Source organism: Phalacrocorax carbo, chromosome 1, assembly GCF_963921805.1.
Source record: "Phalacrocorax carbo chromosome 1, bPhaCar2.1, whole genome shotgun sequence".
Classification (NCBI taxonomy): Eukaryota; Metazoa; Chordata; class Aves; order Suliformes; family Phalacrocoracidae; genus Phalacrocorax; species Phalacrocorax carbo.
The window spans coordinates 159,460,570-159,478,788 of NC_087513.1; the positions used below are offsets into that span (position 1 = coordinate 159,460,570).

Consider the following 18,219-nt stretch of genomic DNA (forward strand, 5'->3'; position numbering starts at 1 on the left):
ACATTGTGCAGAAGAAACTGGAGACATGGAAAACCAGGATGAAATCAGAGTGATTCCTGGATTGTTCTGTGCAGTTCTACTTTTTGATTTGGACATATAAAATAGCTTCCAGTACTTGAAGGCTAAAATCATCATATTTTAATATAGTCTTGGCTTTATATGTTAACTTCAGGTACCTGGTAGAGCTCTTGAGTTCTAAAACTTGCAGAAATTCAGCCTTTTGGATGTGGAGGAAAATCAGTATATCATGAAGACAATGCTTGGATCTCCTAACCAGTCTTTGATCTCAAATTCATTGATGTTCATTCTTTTTTTTTTTTTTTTTAAGATTACTTATTCTTGCTTTTAACATGATGTCAGCTTTGTCTTTCCAGTCCTGATCTCTGCTTTCTGTGAATCCCAACTCCGTAAGAAAGCTGGATAGGTGCACTTTATGCTGTATTATTACAGTGTTTTTAACATAGTGTTTTCCCAGGAGTACAGTTACTGGGAGGATTACATAATATTAATTTTGGTTTGGTATTTTCCTTTGATTCACCTATCCTTTTGTACATCCTGTACATAGAGGGTTTGTGCGCTTTTCTGCAAAGTGGCTTCTCTGTATATGATGAATGGGGTATTTGGAACCTCATTGACCTTCACTTGCAGTGTTTGCATGGAAAGAGATAGTTGATGGCTTGCTTTAGCAAGCAAGCAAAAGTAGGAATTAAAAAGTGGTATGTAATGCTGAAGGGATGAGTGAGGACTGGGATCTTTTAGAGCTGATGGGAGCAGAAAAGCTGAAAAACATGGATAAGGCTTGAGCTTTCCATTAAGGAATGTGAAATTGTATATATAAGGAATTTGGAAGAAACAAATTGTTATGAATGGATGAGTGAAAGCAGAGAGATGAGAATTGCTATTCAAGATTTAAAAGGAAAAATCATTCCTGACAACGAACGTCATCCTAACACAACTCATCTTGGAGGAACTCGATGCGAATGGTATTGCTTATTTAATCAGTCTCTGAACTGTTGACCTTTCTCTTTACATGAGGGAGAAAACCAGATACTCAGCCCTGAAGAAGTTACTTTAGTTTATGGTATGTACCACTTACCTTTCTTAAGGAAATAAAGGTTGGCAGAGAATACGATCTTTTTGACAAAGGTGCTAATTTTATTTCAGCAAAGTGCGTGTAAAAAACTTTCTGATTAGACACAAAACAATAGGAGGTAAAGAACAGTAAGAAAACAATGTGTTATTTCTGGCAAGTCTGACACTGCTAAGACTTACTGGATGTGATAGACATTTCTGTGGTTGTGGAGATTCAGAGATTATCGTACTAAAGTATTAATAAGTACTCTTAAATGTATTTGAATTTTAAATATCAGTAAACTTCTTGCTCAGAAAGAAAACATGAGGGGAAAAATACAGGGCAGCTGAATTTCTGTGTGAACAAAAACACATTTAACCGTTCAACAACATTAGATCATTCTTGTTAGGCGCACCTTATTTCCTCATCATTTTCTGGAACTTTTTCTATCCCACTAGATAAGGATAATTATCTTTAAAATAGAGGAGTAAACGCTTTAAAAATAGTTGTGTCTAATACAGCAAATATCAGATATCGGATGATGCTGAATTGAGTTTTTTGTCTATGGTGGCATCAGCTCTTACAAAGCACGGAATACCACAGCATACCTTCTCTTTCCTCTCTTCTTCCTATGCATGCCCTTTAATGCTCAGTTAGGATCACATATTTGTATCTCAGTGGAAGTAGAACTCATTACACCTGAATTTAAACTTGGGAATTTCACAACTCCGTATTTTTTTCCCCCCTCCATATTGAAGGTTGTGTGCAATAAACTTAAAACTGTATATCCCACTTAGTCATTTGGTTACGCTGCATTGAGCTTCTACGCAAATGTTTCAAAAGGGTCTGTAAATACTAATTTTGAAAACTAGATCTTTAATGTAATCTGTTTTTTTCTATTGCATAGGTGTAAATGTTCAAGTTATTTTTAAGCATGTGCGGTTATTGGACTGAGTGGTCACTTGTGAGTGAGTAGCGTCTGCCTGAGATTAGGTAACCATCAGGTATATGCAAGCTCAACAATTTGTGGTTTTGGCAGTTTAACCAGGTAGCTGTATTTTTTGAGGTAGCTTTAAGATTCTGCTAAATTCATGCATGTTTGCCTTGAAAATAGTAAGGAAAAATTACTGGTAAGTCATTGAAGCAAATAAGGGGAGTTCAATTTTCCAGATAGCAAGAAGCTTGGTTGTGTCCTTCTGAGAAATGTATTGGCTATATTGCTTTTATTTAAGAATTTCTGTAACTGTGTGCCAGTGGCTCTTTATGGAGATAAAGAAAAGGTGTAACATCTTCAGTGCGGGTATCCAGGAAGCTCTTATTCAGACCTCAAATTTCTGTTGGCAGTTGAAGAACTTACCTAGTGCAGTGATATTAAAAAAATACTCTACGTTAAAAATGTACATGAAACTGCCTTCCTTAGCTAGTGTTTGTCTTTGGTTTTGAGACTGAGTGATCTCAAGTACTTCACTTGACTTCGATACTGAAGGGAAAATTCCTTAACTTGGAAGAGGGTAAAGAGAAATCAATTCTCCCTTGCCCCCCACCTTAGGTTGTCTGTGCCCATGAAAAGCATTAATTATGCAAGGCAGAAGAGGCATAAAGTTGCACAAGCAGTCAATGTTTTACACAATGCCTTTCTCATTGAAATATTTTTGAAATAACTTATATCTAAGGATGAGAGGATACTCCAGTAATTCTGACCATCTAGCATTCTAGACATTAATTTAGAGGATGGATAGGTTTCTGAAGGAAGGCTTATGTTCTCTCTTAGTCCAGAGGCACTGATGTACTTAGTATCTTAAATTTAATAATCTATAAAATAGTGGTAAGTATCACATCATGAGAAAGCAATGGGATTTTTTTTCCCTTTATTTTTCTGTAAGGATTCTTAAAGTTCTTTTAATGAGAATGGAAGTGAGCATGTGTTATCTCAAAATAGAGGCTTCCTGTAATATTAAGCCCCCAAGAAATAGCAGTCTCAGAGGCCTTAAAAAGCAACCTGTTAACACTGTGGACAAGATTTCCTGTACTAAGCAATGGCCAGAATTGGTACAATGGACTCTGCTTTGGAAAAAAGTCTACTAGACATCTAAAGGCCTTTAGAAAGTTGAGCAGAAGCTCTGAAGGTGGTTTTATGAAGAAAGCTGTTCTGGAGCACAAAGGTTTGGTCAGAGAAATCCAATATCTGTAGCTGAGGTCACCTTCTCCTGCACTCCCACTGTGACTGGTTGAGAGAAATAGCAGCTTTGCTGCAGAAACTTTAAGAAAATAGAAATCTTAATCTGACTGCAGGGGTTGGGGGATGGGATTCTTTGATGAATTGCTGCATCTGTTAGAACAGTTTGTCATCTCCTCATCTGTGCCCAGTGAATCAGATATGAGAGGAAGAATGGGGAATCCAGATACTGTCTTCTTGCATTCTCCTTCTCCGTGCAGAGATTGCTGCCTGTTGGAGACACAGGCAGTTCAAGTGAGGGGAAAAATGAGAAAGAAGAAATCGAGACCCTTTGTTGGAAATTCTGTCTGGATCCAGCACCTCAGACTGGTGAAAGTAACCATGCCTTCCTGTGAGTAGTGCTCTGTTTAAGGTAGTGTTGTTGCCTTGGGGCTACTGGTGAATAATCAGAATAAATAAATAAAAATAAGCAGCAGGAAAGATGTCTCCAGGGCATGTGGTGCAAAGGGGTGCTGTGGTTCTCTCACACAATCACAGGGTGGCTGAGTCTGGAAGGGACCTCTAGAGGTCATTTGGTCCAACCCTCTCCTCAAGCTGGGCCACCTAGAGCTGGTTGCCCAGGACCGTGTCCAGGTGGCTTTTGAGTATCGCCAAGGATGGAGACTCTACAAGCTCCCTGGGCAACCTGTGCCAGTGCTCGGTCACCCTCACTGTGACAAAGTGTTTCCTGAGGTTCAGAGGGAACCTCCTGTGTTTCAGCTTGTGCCCGTTGCCCCTTGTCCTGTCACCGGGCACCACTGAGAAGACCCTGGCTGGGTCTTCTTTGTACCCTCCATTCAGGAATTTGTGTACATTGATGAGGCTGAACGTTGTCTGAAAAATCTGATTCACAGGAATTCTGTGCAAAGGCTGAATATAAAGTGGACCTTGTTATGTACATATTGTCAGTGCTGGTGGTTCTGGAAGAGGTGTCAACGTTATAATTCTGAGCAAATCAAGGAAATGAGGTTTAGACTGGCTTCACACACACCCCCCCCCACTTCTGTAGTTCTCTTGAAAAGTTCTTCTGGTGATAATTCTAGGAAGGAATACTAGAAATTAAAAAACATGGGGCACTAAATCAACAAAACCGTTTGCTTCTCAAAATGATACCTCACTCTTCTAAGCTTGTTTGGAATTTCCAGTGGTGAATGAGTTTGTGCATAAACAATGTTACTGTCCCTACAAGTTGAAATCAAATAGTTGCTTTTGAAGTTTCTTCTACTAAGAAACATAGTTGCTCATACAGTGGGAATATCAAGTGATGTCACCTAAAATTAACTAAGCAACCAAAATACACTTTGAAACACAACCCTCCCCTAAACCCAAACAAAACAAGAAAAACAACTCCAACCCCCCAAAAAACTATATATATATATTTTAAAAGCCCAGTAAAGATTTATGTTTAGTCACAGCAAAGCTGAGAAGGGGTAAGATCCAGAGCTGCCAGAATACAGGGAAGCCTGTAACATAGATCATCAGTGCAAATAAATAGTCCTTAGCTGCTGCTTTGTGTACTTCTGGGTGATTTCTTATATTCAGTTGTAACTATTGACTTAAAAGGATATAGCATGTTGACAGATACTGATCTAAGTTTGGAAATTTGAGGCACAAACTGAACTGCTTTTAGTACTGCCAGGTACTCTGTGGATGGGAAGGAGTTATTCGGTGAATTCGGATAAGACGAGGGTTTATGTTTTTACTACTACAAAATAAATCCCCCAACAAAGAGTGACTGCACATTATACTCAGAATGGATAATGCTTGCATAATTTTAAGTAGAGAAAGCATTTAATTCTGCTTACATTGGTGCAGGATGTAATACATTGTAATTTTTATGTTATTGTAAGTGAAATGTAGTTGATTTCAGGAGCCTGGGGTTTCATTGTACATGTGCTTGTAGGCATTTCATTTGGTTTCAGCTTGCAAGTCGAGAGCCTCCACTGCCTTTGGATGTTTGTGTTTTGACATTAAGTGATATGAGCTCGCTACCTTATTAGTTGCCCAAGGTACAACTGCCCTTCATATGCTGAAGGGAGTACTGAAACATACAAGAGTAAGAAAAACAGAAACTCCACAGAAAGAGCTGGGTGTTTTCAGTGGGAGAGGCAAAGGCTAGTAAGATAGCTCTCGGTTTTGTTTTAACATTGCCAATGCTATTTCATGCTCTTTGCTCTTTACTGTTGCGTAATGGTTTTTATAGCTTTTGGTTTCAGAGGAAGTACTGTTCTTCACCAGGGCACTGACACTGGCAGAGAATCTGCTTGCACTTCCCTTAATGCCTTTCTAGGCTTGTTTGTAGGCATCGTTGTGACTACAACCAGGCAACAGAATAATACCGAACCAAGGCTTTGTGAAAATGAGATGGAAAATCACCTCATCTAGCCTGTTCCTCACTTGCCCCAGAACGGTGATGATGACAGGTGGTATTTCAGACCTCTTTCTGCCAAGCATATATGCACCCGCTTGCACTGGCACTGATTTCCTGTGTAGCGTAATGTCATCTGATTTTGTAGGTGGTTTAGCTGAAAATCATGGCGTTATGTTTGCCTTTAAGAATGTTCAAGGAGGCTTCATTCTCACTGTTTGCTAGTCCAAGAGGGATTTTAAATTCACATTGGCCTTCAAACGTCAGTGAGTTTAAAAAGAGCATTCAGGTTAATGAAGAGATGACACAGATCATCATTATTTGAACCGTGCTATTCTAGTTTCCTTCAGAAATTGTCTTGGGATTCTTGCTTGCCAGGCTTGCTGTCACCTGAGAGTTATTTGCCTGGTATTGTATATGGGCTTAGATGGACCAATAATGTTATACACTAATTTCTTTCTAGCCAGAGCATACAGCATGATCCAGTAAGTTTTTCCTCACATGAAATATGAGGTTTCTAATAGGAAGAAGAAAAAAAATCCTGCTGTATACAGTCTTGCTGGTAAAGGGACAATAATTCTAGCATAATATTCTGGCAGCTAATGGTCTGCTGGAGTGGAATTTGGAATCTGTTCCTGACTAAACTAGGAACAAAGGAAAGGACAAAGACCTGAATCTGAATAACCTCCACAGAGGGATTAAAAGTATAAAAGGATGTATGGGGCCCAAAGTTCCTACTACTCTTTGCTGAACACAGTATGGTAGTCAAAAACTGGGTTTCAACATATTTTTTTTTTCCCCCTAGTCTGCTGTCCTGTTGACCATTATTTATTCTAGCATGGTTTCATTAGTGTCTCTGTAAATAATACCCTATAATTAATGACTTGTTCTGTAGCTCTCTAATAATAATAATAATAATAATAATAATAATAAAAATAAATTTCTGTTGCAGTTATCTTGCCAGTTATTTAAGAGCCCAGAATAATCACTTCAACTTCAGAAAGTGGAAAGTTATGTGACCACTAGATGGAGTCCAGTGAGCATATTTCAATACCAGAAATCCTATGGTATGGCTTGAAATATAAAACAGTGAAAAGGCCTGGGTGTTTTTTGTCTCACACATAACAATAAATGTTCATTTGTTCAGTTTTGATTGACTTGGACAACTTCCTGAAGTTCTTTGGGTTATTCTTAGAATGTCTGTCCTCAAGGTGTACTTGAGATAAGTTTAAACTTAAGGCATGTGGTTTACTGTCAGCTCCCGCTGCTCATCTATGGATGAAAATGTATTGCTGTTTATGTAAGAACGGACTTGTGAGAAGACTGACCTTTCCGCAGCTTTCAACTATGTGATCTAAAACTGTTAGCTGAGATATTTAGCATTTTGTAACTAGCAGGGTTTTAAATTTGTGTGAATCTCTCCATCAGCACATACATAATACTGTGTATGCAAGATTTGGAATAGCATTTCCTGGGTTGTATCGTTTATGCCTCCTTCCCACTTCGCTAACTGTATAAAAGGCATAATAGACACAAACATTCCCATGTTTTTTGATTAAAAGAAACTTGTCATGTTAGCCAGCTATGACAGCTTCCTTGACTAGATAGGACAGAACTAAATCTTGCTCCAATTTTCATAAGCATTATTTTTGACTTTTGATATGATCTTTGACATTAGAGACATCTCATACAAATAATAAACTGCTTCTGGTCTTCAGCCTGGTGGTGTACTTAGTATTTCTAATGTAACAGTAGTTTTTTGTTTCTGTTCAGTGCAAATCTCTTCTTAAGGTCTTGCTGAGTGTGCAGATTCTTGTTCAAAATTACATGGGAATCCAAGCATGCTATTCTCAAGACTACCTCCTGGAATAATTATACCTGCTTTCTTCTGAAGGATGGAATTCTCTTGGATCTTTTCTCTGTCTCTGTGGTTAGTGTGTGGCTATCCAATGTAATGCCACAGATTCACGGAAACTTACAGGTTGAAAGGAAAATCTCTGGAAGTTGCCTAGTGCAATCCCTTGCTTAAAGCAAGTCTGGTTAGAGCAGGTTGCTCAGAGACTACGCCAGTCTGGTTTTAATATCCATGAAGATGGAAATAGTTTAACTTCAATAGCTGATGACCCTTGTGGTTAAAAAAAAAAAAAATCTTTTTATGCAAATGGAATATTCTGTGTCTGCTGCGTCTTGTCCTCTGAATTCAAGAAGAGCCTGGCTCTATCCTTTCTCTGCCTTCCCATTAGGTAGTTGCAGGCAGCGATAATATCTCACTTTACCGTTTACTTTAGCCTGAACTATCCAAGGTCTCTTAGATTTTTTTTTTTCAACGATCATATGCTGCAGCCCTAAACCATCATGATGGTCCTCCACTGGACTCATTCTAGTATTTCAATATCTTTCTTGTACTGAGAAGCCTGCTCAGTGTGTTCAACTTGCTGTCCACCAGGACATCATCCTTATCATCCACTCACTCAGACCACATCTGCCTAATTTGGCTACAAGGATGCTATGGGAGACTTGTGTCAGAAGCCTTGTTTTACTAACATTATTCAACGTCCACTGCTGTCTCTGTGTCTGCAGAGCCAGCCATATCACCACAGAAGGCAAACAGCGTGGTCAGGCATAACTTTTATGTTAAAATCAGTAAATCTGTGTTGTCTACTTGGGAACTACACTCTTATTCTTTATATGTCCGGAAATGGCTTCCAGGAAGGTTTGTGTCATAATTTTCCCAGAGACTGGAGTGAATCTGACCAGCCTGTAGTTCCCAATAACATCCTTCTTGCCGTTCTTGTTAGCGGATATGAAGATTACTAAGAATAATCCATATCCAAGCAGATGCTCTGCGCTAGTTTTGACAAATCGGGTGCTGAAGAGGTTTACTCTGAAGACAGAGTAAAACTCACTGTTGTGCCCACAGAGCAGCGTTTAGTGGTTCATGCTTTCCAAAGAAACATGAATTCTTGAAGAGAGCTACCTGAAAAAGCTCTTCTATGAAATTTGCATGAAGCAGTCATTGCAGAAACAGTCCTTGCATCAGGAACCAGCACCTGAATTTCCTTGTTCCTTTCCTCTAGGAATGTTTCTAGTACATATGACCTGTTGTATGTACACTTCTTTTCCCTCTTCAGGGCTATTGGATCTTCAAATCTTTCCTATGATATAGCTTTATCAGGCAAAAGTGAGTATGTTTTCTTTGCTATACTATCATCTGGTTGTTAAGGCACTCCAAAGAGTGGTAAGTGATGTTGATTTTAATCTTTTTCGGCTAAGGAGGCTGTAGGCCCACATCTCTAGCATTCTGGGCTGATATACAGGCCCCTGCCAGATGGAGGGTAGTGCTCCACCTACAGATACTGTCATGTTTTGTGAAAAGCTGAATTCAGTCAGGATGTGTTAAGATCTCTAAGGAACCAGATGTTCACTGCTGTCAAGATGGCAGCAGTCTGGGCATTTTAAATACCAAGGACAACTTTGTAGGTAAAAATATAAGTAGCTACTTCTAATGTTTTAAGAGATTAAGCTATTGTGGCTCCTGTGCTAGGACCTAGGTGCTTGAATCCTGCCTGAATTATGTTCTCTTGCAGATATGGGCCTGTGTCTTTATGAAGTGCTTTGCTATAGTGATGGCATGTCTGAAGACTGTAGCTGTACGCTTCTACGGGAGAACTTATCTTGGGCCGCATACCTCCGGGACACAGGGCTTTACCCACCCTGGGGACAGTGATGCACAGACACCAATATGATGGATACAAAATGTCCGACTATTTGGCTGCGTCACACGCTTATATAGCTCTTGCGGTTCCTGTTCCTGCCACTCCTATGGGGAGGAGTCTATCTTTCCGTCACATCCCGTAATCTTCTGGTCGCCGATCCCTGTCTATTCCCCTACATAAGACAGAATGTCCACATTGCTTTTAGTAACACATTTGATTGGAAGGTCTCTCTAGTTTGATGAGTACTCTCTCAACTATTCAATATCTGCCTAGTTGCCTCTATTAAATTCTCATTTTGTTAATAAGAATTTTATAGGATTCCCTGAAGGTTTTATATAAACCCAGGTAATTGTTCCCTAAAGTCTTCTACCTTTGTAAGTGTTAACCAATGTCAAACTGAAACTTGTACGCATTGGTTAGAACTGTCCAATGTCTAGCACGCGTGTTTACTCTGTACCTATGTGATTACGCTTGCTGGAATGTATTTCGTTGTCAGAGAGTTGCTTAACAAGTTGATTTGAAGTCCTCCAGTTCCCAAGTGAAAAGTCATCATTAGGCATTTACTGTAATCTGAGGAGGACTGGTGGTTAGACCCTTACAGCAATTGTCTAACTGTACTGTTAAACTGTTCCCAGCAATTTTTTGGAGAGGAACTAGAGCTTCTTTATTAAATATCAAAGAGAGCCCATCTCAAAAAGATATGATTGTGAACAAGTTGGAACTAACACAACTAATTAATCTTTTTGTCTTGGGGAATCTCATAGTGCAATCAGTACAGATTCAATGTAGTATACAGCAAGGAGGAGCTTGTCGCTCCCTGCATAAGCAGGCGGTTCAGCTAAGGGACGTAGTATTTGCAAAATATACTAACTCAAATAACTCTTCATAGGTCTGCATGCTTTCTGGTGCAGACCCTTTTTCACAAACCAAGAGAAGACAGACGTTAGTGATGTATCCTCTTTACGACCTTCCTCTCCTCCCCACCTACTCTTCCTTATGGAAAAAGACCTTCTCATAACCCAGGCTCAGCTAAAGGCAGTTTGCAATGTCTAGCCTGCTGCTCCTGTAATGTACAGTCTGGTCTTGTTCATGTGTTGATTTTTTATTTATTTATTTGTGGTTTGTTTTTTTTTTTTTTTAATTAGATTAAGACTTTTAGCTACCTTAGGCTGCCATTTAGCTCTTTTCAATTGGTAGAAAAAGTTCTGTCAGACCTTTACAAGAATTTTTCCAGCCTCCCGTTTTACTTTGAGATGTAATATTGTAATGGATAACATTACGTTGTGTCACATTTCTGTCTGGATGTTCACTGGTTGTGGAGGGTGGTTGCTCATTACAGTTGCAGGAGTCTGCTTAGTGAAGCTGGAAACTTACACTTTGCACCAAGTTAACATCTTAGGAAAAAGTCTGCTTGCTGGCAGACTGCTTTGGACACCATTGAGATATCTCATAATATTAATCTATAAGCATCTGGTCAAGCTGCTCCTCTCCATGGTTTCTTCCCACCCCTCATGTCCCCATATTTATCTCCCTTTCAGGCTCCATTTGGAATGCTTTTTATGTCATTGTTACCACTGTGTTGATCCAAGTCAGTTTCAGTTGCCTTTTCTAAAATAGTGTAGAAACATGATGCTAAATTTACTGAAAACATAGTCGGAATTAAATTTGCTCTTAATTGGTTTTGAACTAGAACACCTCCCAGGGTCACTTCCAACCTGAATTAGTCTATGATTCTGTCATCTGTTTGTTTCCAAATGAAATAGTTTGTCTTCCTGTTTCTCCACGTCCTACCTGGTGCTTTAAACGTGAGGTCATTTTCTAGGCATTTGAAGGAAGTGTCTAGTACATGGTAATTTGTTGTAAACTGACTTATTTTTCTCATACTCTCTTGCATCACAGGCTACTTTTTCTACTTTTTGCTAGAAACATTTCCAGTTATTAAGTCTTTGAAATTGCACATTGCTTTCTTTTAATGATCTCTTAACTTTTGATATCACATATGGAATCTGAACTTTGTCAGGTCTCTGTAATCCTACCTCCCAGATGGTGATGAAGTGGGCTCCTGCACCAGAAACAGTTAACTCGAATGTACCTTTTGGGGGTGCCTTCCATGGTAATTCCCATGGCTATTTTGCCCTCACATGTTTGCAAGGATGTCTTTATCCAACCTTAGTGAATGGAGAAAAACATGGCGCTCGCTGCCCTGCTTCTTGTTTTCAAGGAGGGTAGGGTAGGTAGGTAGACAGAAGAAGATGTGGAGACATTGCTGTGCAAGGTTTATGGTTATGATTGAATTATCTTTGCCCTTCAGAGTAGAATTTATGCCAAATTCTTCACCATTGCCTTCTGTATTGTCCTCCCACAAAAGCTATTCCTTGCTAAGTAAACTACCTTAACACAATTTGTATTTCTTACAATATGTGGAATGTATTAGCTGCTGCCTTTGAGAATATGGGACTGGCAGGAACTACTTGGATCACTGTCAAATATTGATTTTTTATTTTTTTTTTTAAACAATGTGTCTGCATGTTTTTAAACAATGTGTATACATTTATAACCTAAATACAAATTGCAATGAGAAGCATACTGAGATGTATTAACTAGCCAGATGTCAGGGAAAAAATGCTAATAAATCTTAAAGATTACTTCTAAATGTCTGATTATAGCATGCAAGTATTTCCTTGAGATAAGTTAATTTGCATGGGGGCAAATCTGTAGCTGACATTGTTAATCTGCTTATTCCAACCCTTCATGCTTCACTTAAGTCCGTTTAACTTAGCTTATTTTAACTCTGTTGCAACAACTTGAGTTTTTGAAGTTCGCTTTTTCATCCAGTTTTACAATTTGGTAAGAAAATAGGTAAAAACATCTCAGTGCTTTCAGTTTAGAAGAAACATAAAACTAATTAGCAGTCTCTGAGAGGGTGATCGATACTGTTATGGTATGGATTGGGACAGTTATTTTTTATAAATTCCTTGCCTTTAATAGTAGTTTAAAAATTTGACACTTCTCAGTGTCAAAGATGTTTACATACTTGTGTGACAGATACCAGTACAGTATGTGGAGTAGAATCCTGTAGTGATAAATGCAATCAATACAGGTGTGATTCAATACAGCAAGAAATTTGTGGTTTAAATTTCATGCTGTATTTTTGTTCTGGATGTGGATGTTGACCTGAACTAGGTAGTCAGCTGTGTTCTTTTTTTCCTTTTTTAATGACTATTGGCTATTTGCAATCGAGGACTAGTAAAAAGTCTGTTTCTGGCAGGTGGGAATTGACTGATCCACTTAGCATGCAAGGAAGAAAGGAAAAAGTAAAGACAGCCTCCAGCTCCCTCGTGGTTTGTCTGAACTGATAATAGCATGCTGATAACTTACAGATTTGGTTGAAGTAGGTTTATGTAACACGCTGGGTTTTTTCCCCATAGCAGCAGTGATTTAAGAATTATCCCCTCGTATTTTGAGTTTTTTATTTTGAAGTTTTTTGCTTTAAGCACTAAAAAGCACATATAGGTCAAGCAAAGAAATGTTTGCCAGTACGAACTCTGTGCTAAGCATTCTGGGAGAGTGCTTTCTTGCAGCAGATGAGGATTCTTTGTGGCTGGCAGCAGAAACTGCAGCAGTATCTTTGCAGTTTGCTTTCATCTTTGATTATGTTCTAAGGATGTCTGAAATATAGCAGCTCTTTCCCTGACCCTCTGGAATATCTTTTCATCTCTGCTGTGGAGTATACCCCATGCTGAAAGCCTCCTGTATTCTACAGTTGAGGTACCCTTTGCTTTTCATCACCCTCTGATTTTTGTCTTCTGCGGCTGGATTTTTGGCAGGGTTTGGCTTAAGCAAATAGGATTACATTTCAGTAGCTGATGGTTTCTAGTCAAGGAATATACTAAATGTCGGACGTAATGAAGACTGTGCAAAGAAATATTTCGGCGAAGCACAGGAAAATTATTCGAGTCGAGCAAAGGAAGAAGACATTCTGCAAATGCAATCAGGGCTGCTAGAAATGCAAAATTCAACAGATTTGGAATGGGTTGCACTACAAGTGTGGTTCTGTTTAAAGGCATTCGTACAGTTTTCGAGAGGAACTGTGGTTATATTTGCAAACAGCAAGGGGAAAACAATGCCCTTGAATACACAGCATTCAGCTTGCCAAATGAAGATTCAGGAATATTGATTCATTCATCCCTGGTAAATACAAACTTGTTTCATTAATAATTTTATTTGCTAATTGAAAGCTAAACTAAAACCACGATACTATGTTTATTTAACATCTGCTATGTACAGACATGAATATACCTTGTCCTGATACTATAGGATGTTAGTGTATGTATGTGACATATAATACACATGTGCATGCAGCTGTAATGCTAAAGCTTAGGATTAATATTGATTATATCATTTTGATTTGTATTGATAGCTCTGAAGAATTTGCAGTCCATAAACATGATTGTTATAGAAGATCGTCTGCTGTTAGGTCTTTCTAAACATACTCTTGGAATGTATTTGGCACTTCAGTTGAAGGACAACAGATGATTACGGAATCTGGAAAAACTAAGGAATGCATTGTTGGGAGACAGTAACCCAGGATTTAAGGTTTATTTTTTTCAGACGGATTTGAGTACATTTTTTTTTCTTTTTTTTCTTTTTTTTTAATTCTCTCTGAAACTATTCTATTTCATTTAACTTACTGAAAGGGATACAGGAGCATTCTAGAAGAAAAAAATGGTTAAAGGGAGTAATAACTGTTTTCTGAACCTGCTTTGCTCTCAAAGGCTTTTTTAGGTGTTGCCTGATGCAAAGAAAACAGGCTTTAAAGTGAGACTGTCTTCTTTGTACCCCCCAGGTTAATGACGCATTTGTGCGTCAGATGTATTGCATTTAGGCTTGAGGGGGTGGAATTGCAATAGCTAATGGGCACTGCTTGCTTCAGAATTGGGCTAGTTAAGGATTTAAATATTTATATTAAATAATTTGGGGTTACTTGTTAATTGCTTTGTCACAGACTAGATAGTTGGAATAAGAGGGGTGTGGTACACTGAAATAACTGGACATATTTTGACAAGCTTGTCATGCCTGCTGGTGTACCCATGCTGTGCAACTGCAGTTATGGAAAACCTTTAGAAATTTCACAAAGCTTTGTTGTCGTTATGTTGTTCAGATCCTTTCTTGCTGAACTCAAATATAAGGAAAAAAGGGGGGGTGTGTGTGGGTACCTCTGTCTGTGTATATATATGTGAATGCGTGTGCGTGTATATATATGAATGCATGTGTGTGTATATTTATATGCACACACATGTATATGTATGTTTATATACATGGATACACGTACATAAGCTTCCAGGAAAGAAGACAGAATGATCTGAACTGTCTTCAGATGCTTAAAATAACTTACAGTATGTATGTTACCCTTCATGATAATATTGCATTTTATAAATTCTTAGTAAGGTTTGATATTAGAAATAAAATGGCTTCCTCTAGGTGTTAGAAGCCTTTTTACACTGTTAGCCATTTTTAAGTTAGCCTCATACAGGTGGTTTTTAGACATTTGTTAAACTCTGGACAACGAATACTTTCAGTAACTTTTGCACTCCATTGACTTTACGACCTAACATCTTTACTGGCCTTTAATTCTACATATAGTTAGATGAGTGAGTGAAGAAACACTTTTTAAAAAATGTGATACAAATTATTGTAACTTGGAGGGTGCAGTGAAATTTTTTTATGTTGTGTAACATTTTTTTCCTCCTTTGTTTCATGTGGTATTTTTTCAGCAATAATTTCTTTTTAATTTAGCCCTACAGAATTGGTTTGCAAACTGGCAAGATTAAGCACACAATATGCTTAGTCTGCTCTTTACGACCAAAGTTCCACATTTGTCACTAAAGGGTTTGGGGTTTTTTTTGTCTTTTTTTTAAAAAAAACCTCCAAAATTTCTAGATGTTTTAAAATAATGATACTGGGTTTTATGATTTTCCTGTATGGCTTTGCCAGCTTGGTTTAACTGGAAGTAGTGGATTGAGATAAGTCTCTTCCTGGGATAAATACTTGAAGGTTAATATGGAAGAGTGTGTGGGATTGAGGGGTCAGAATGGCTTCCTGCTCATTGTACTGCACTAGTGTAGTCCGAAAGAACAAAAGTCAGAATTTACAAGAAAAAAAAAAAAAAGGGACTTCATGAAGAGGTCATGCTCTTGATAGTCACAGCTGTCACTGACTATTGCTTTCTGAGATGCTGTGTGAGGCTGGGGAGCAGTTGCTACTTACTGACTTATGCCCCTGAAGGGTGGAAAGCAAGATTCTCTGAAGAGTGGGAAAGGGGGAAAAATGCTGCAGTCCTGGCAACAGTGACAAGATATTTTATGAAATTCATCTAAGTGTATATATGGAACTCTTAAATTACTTAATTTTTGTACTCTTTGCTATAAAAGCTTATTTGGCCAGTTCTTCCTTCTCTGAAAGGTGGCTTTCAGGAGGAGAAAGTACCTTGCTTCTCACTGAGAAGCTGTGCAGGGAGGTGAGGACTACAGGAATCCTCTTCCTCTGAAGACAAGCTGTACAGCCAAGACCAAAAGAGAGCGGTAGCGTGTCACTTCCCTCTGTTCTCTTTAATTTTGGTGGCTGTTGCAACAGATGCAAGCGTGGGTGTATGGCTTCACCTGTTTGTCTGTGCTGCAACACATAGTCGAGCTGCAATTTCATACCTCTGCTTTCCTGGCTGTACCTGTTATCTGGTCTATTTAGATATTTTGGATCAAACATCTCCTGATAGAGAGCTGTCAGAACACCAGTTAATTTAGGGAGTCCTTTAATTTAAGAATACATTGATTTTCTTACAAAGCCAGTGTTGAATATCTGTGAAAATTTCCTGTGAACAGAAAGCTCTCGGGAAGCATTTCTCCTGGAAGGGAAATTCCCCTGTTCTGTGAAGAAAAAAGGAAGCAGAAGTAGCTGATGTAGGGTATAAGTTTTTTCAAAATTTAACCTGTAATCCAGAGGTCTGGAGGTTATATTTAAAGTCTTACTAAATCTAATTAAAATTTTATCTTAAGCAGGTCTGCTCTTTTGCATGAAGTAAGTCAAAGATAAATTGAAGCTTGGGTGAGAATGTCTTCTCTGGAGTAAAGTTTACTTCTATCCATTTTTCTATCCATTTGATGTAATTCAAACTTACAATGAAAATGCTATTTCTTATCTTTGGGATGGGAACATTTTGAGCCTGTCACATAAACTTTACCTTGCTAAAAGACAGGTTCTCTAAGGTCTTTAGGCCCACATGGGTGTAAAAATCAATATTTTAGTAAAAGACTATAAATTTAGTTTGGGACGCTATTAAAAGTTGCATCAAAATTAATGGAAATATATTTTCCCAAAATGTTCATCTAGGGCATGTTTATTTTCTGCAGATATTGAGGAAACATTCTAATTTGCTAAGTTTTGTAGTAAATTGAAGGATACACTTTCAACATATTAGCTTGTAATCTTGAACTACATTACTTAGTTTGATTTTCCGATGATTTTTAAAAAAATCATTTTCAGCATGATGTTACATGTTGTTTCTGCCGTGTTGTAGTAGCTTTGAGTCAGGAGGGTTTTGGTTCCCCTCCCCTCTGCCCCTTATTTTTATATTCAAATTCCATTTTATTGGTAATCATTGTATAACCAATGCATATGAGTGAAGTGTTACTGTACAGTTTAGGGCCTAAACAGCTCTTTCAGATAGTAGACAAAGATGGAAAATGAGCAAAGGACAATGATGTGGTGACAATAAAACTAAAGAGATTTAGAAGTTTGGGTTTTGCTAATAAGCCTGTTTGAAATATTCGGTAAAGGAAGAGGCTAGCTGACTGTACTAGCAAGACCAGTGGAGGATCTAGAAAATTCTATAGTGGGACAAATGGGGCTGAAGGTCATTAACTTTCTTCTGTCTTTCTGTCTGAAAATTCCAGAAAGCAACATGCTTTTTGGCCATACTTGAAATGGTTTTTCTGCAGTTTGCTTCTTATGGCCTATTCAACACTGCTGTTTCTCTCATTAAACTCTATAACCTTGTAGTTTTGTAAAGCTACTTCAGGTAGTTTAGTAGCTGTAACATGTGCAAGATGTGGCCTAATAATTTTAAGTAGTCTTTTAGTAAGTCTAATGTGGAAAATATCCTTAATTTGAATAACTGTTACTTAATTTATACTTACACAATTTCCAAGAAGAAATGCAGGGCATTTTGAAATGGCGTATGTCTAGCTTTTAATAGGATAAATTTAGGTATTTGCTGGAAACGGAACCACCAACCTTATATTTTAGTAACTGCAGTTTCTTAGTTTGTGTAACCTGTTGACACCAGCGCCATCGCTGGTGTTACTGAGTTTTTGTGTGACTGCTGTTTCTGTGCTGCTCATGAGTGATTTGGTTTATTAATAAACTGTGACATCTTTAAGATATACCAGAGTCTGTGCATGTAGGAAGATTGATTAATGACAGCAGTGAACTATGTCATTCTGGAAATAACTCCACAGTAGACATTCAAGTTGCAATATTTTGATTTCAGAATAATTTAAAATTATATGTGTATGATTTTCAAAAGACTGTTTTCTTGATTTAGCATGTGATGTGTTTAAGGTAAATCTTAACACATTAATTTATTAAAAGGCTTTATGTTAAGGCCTGTTCTTGATGTCTGAATTAACAAATTAATATCAACTTGCTTATTTAAATTAGAAAATTTTAATAGAAATAAAATAGAAATATATGAAGGAGAAAGTTCTAGGGAAATCATTCTGCTGAGTAAGTGGAAGTCTTTTTTTTTTAATGGGCTTAAACAGCTTATGCAGCAATTCTCTAATGGTGTGCA

General features: G+C 38.0%; 1 protein-coding gene across 6 annotated transcripts in view; it reads left to right on the forward strand.

Moving 5' to 3' along the window:
* DOCK9 (dedicator of cytokinesis 9) overlaps nucleotides 1-18,219 on the forward strand; it is a 134,428-nt gene that overhangs the window by 4,367 nt on the left and 111,842 nt on the right. For 2 of the 6 annotated variants that reach the window (XM_064440642.1, XM_064440644.1), the window contains exon 1: nucleotides 12,980-13,562. The exons of 3 other annotated variants lie outside the window; for them this stretch is intronic. In XM_064440642.1, coding sequence (XP_064296712.1) covers nucleotides 13,401-13,562 — 162 coding nt within the window. In that variant the 5' untranslated portion in view covers nucleotides 12,980-13,400. Of the gene's footprint in view, nucleotides 1-12,978; nucleotides 13,563-18,219 lie in introns of those variants that run through there. One more of the 6 variants, XM_064440645.1, reaches the window with a different exon arrangement.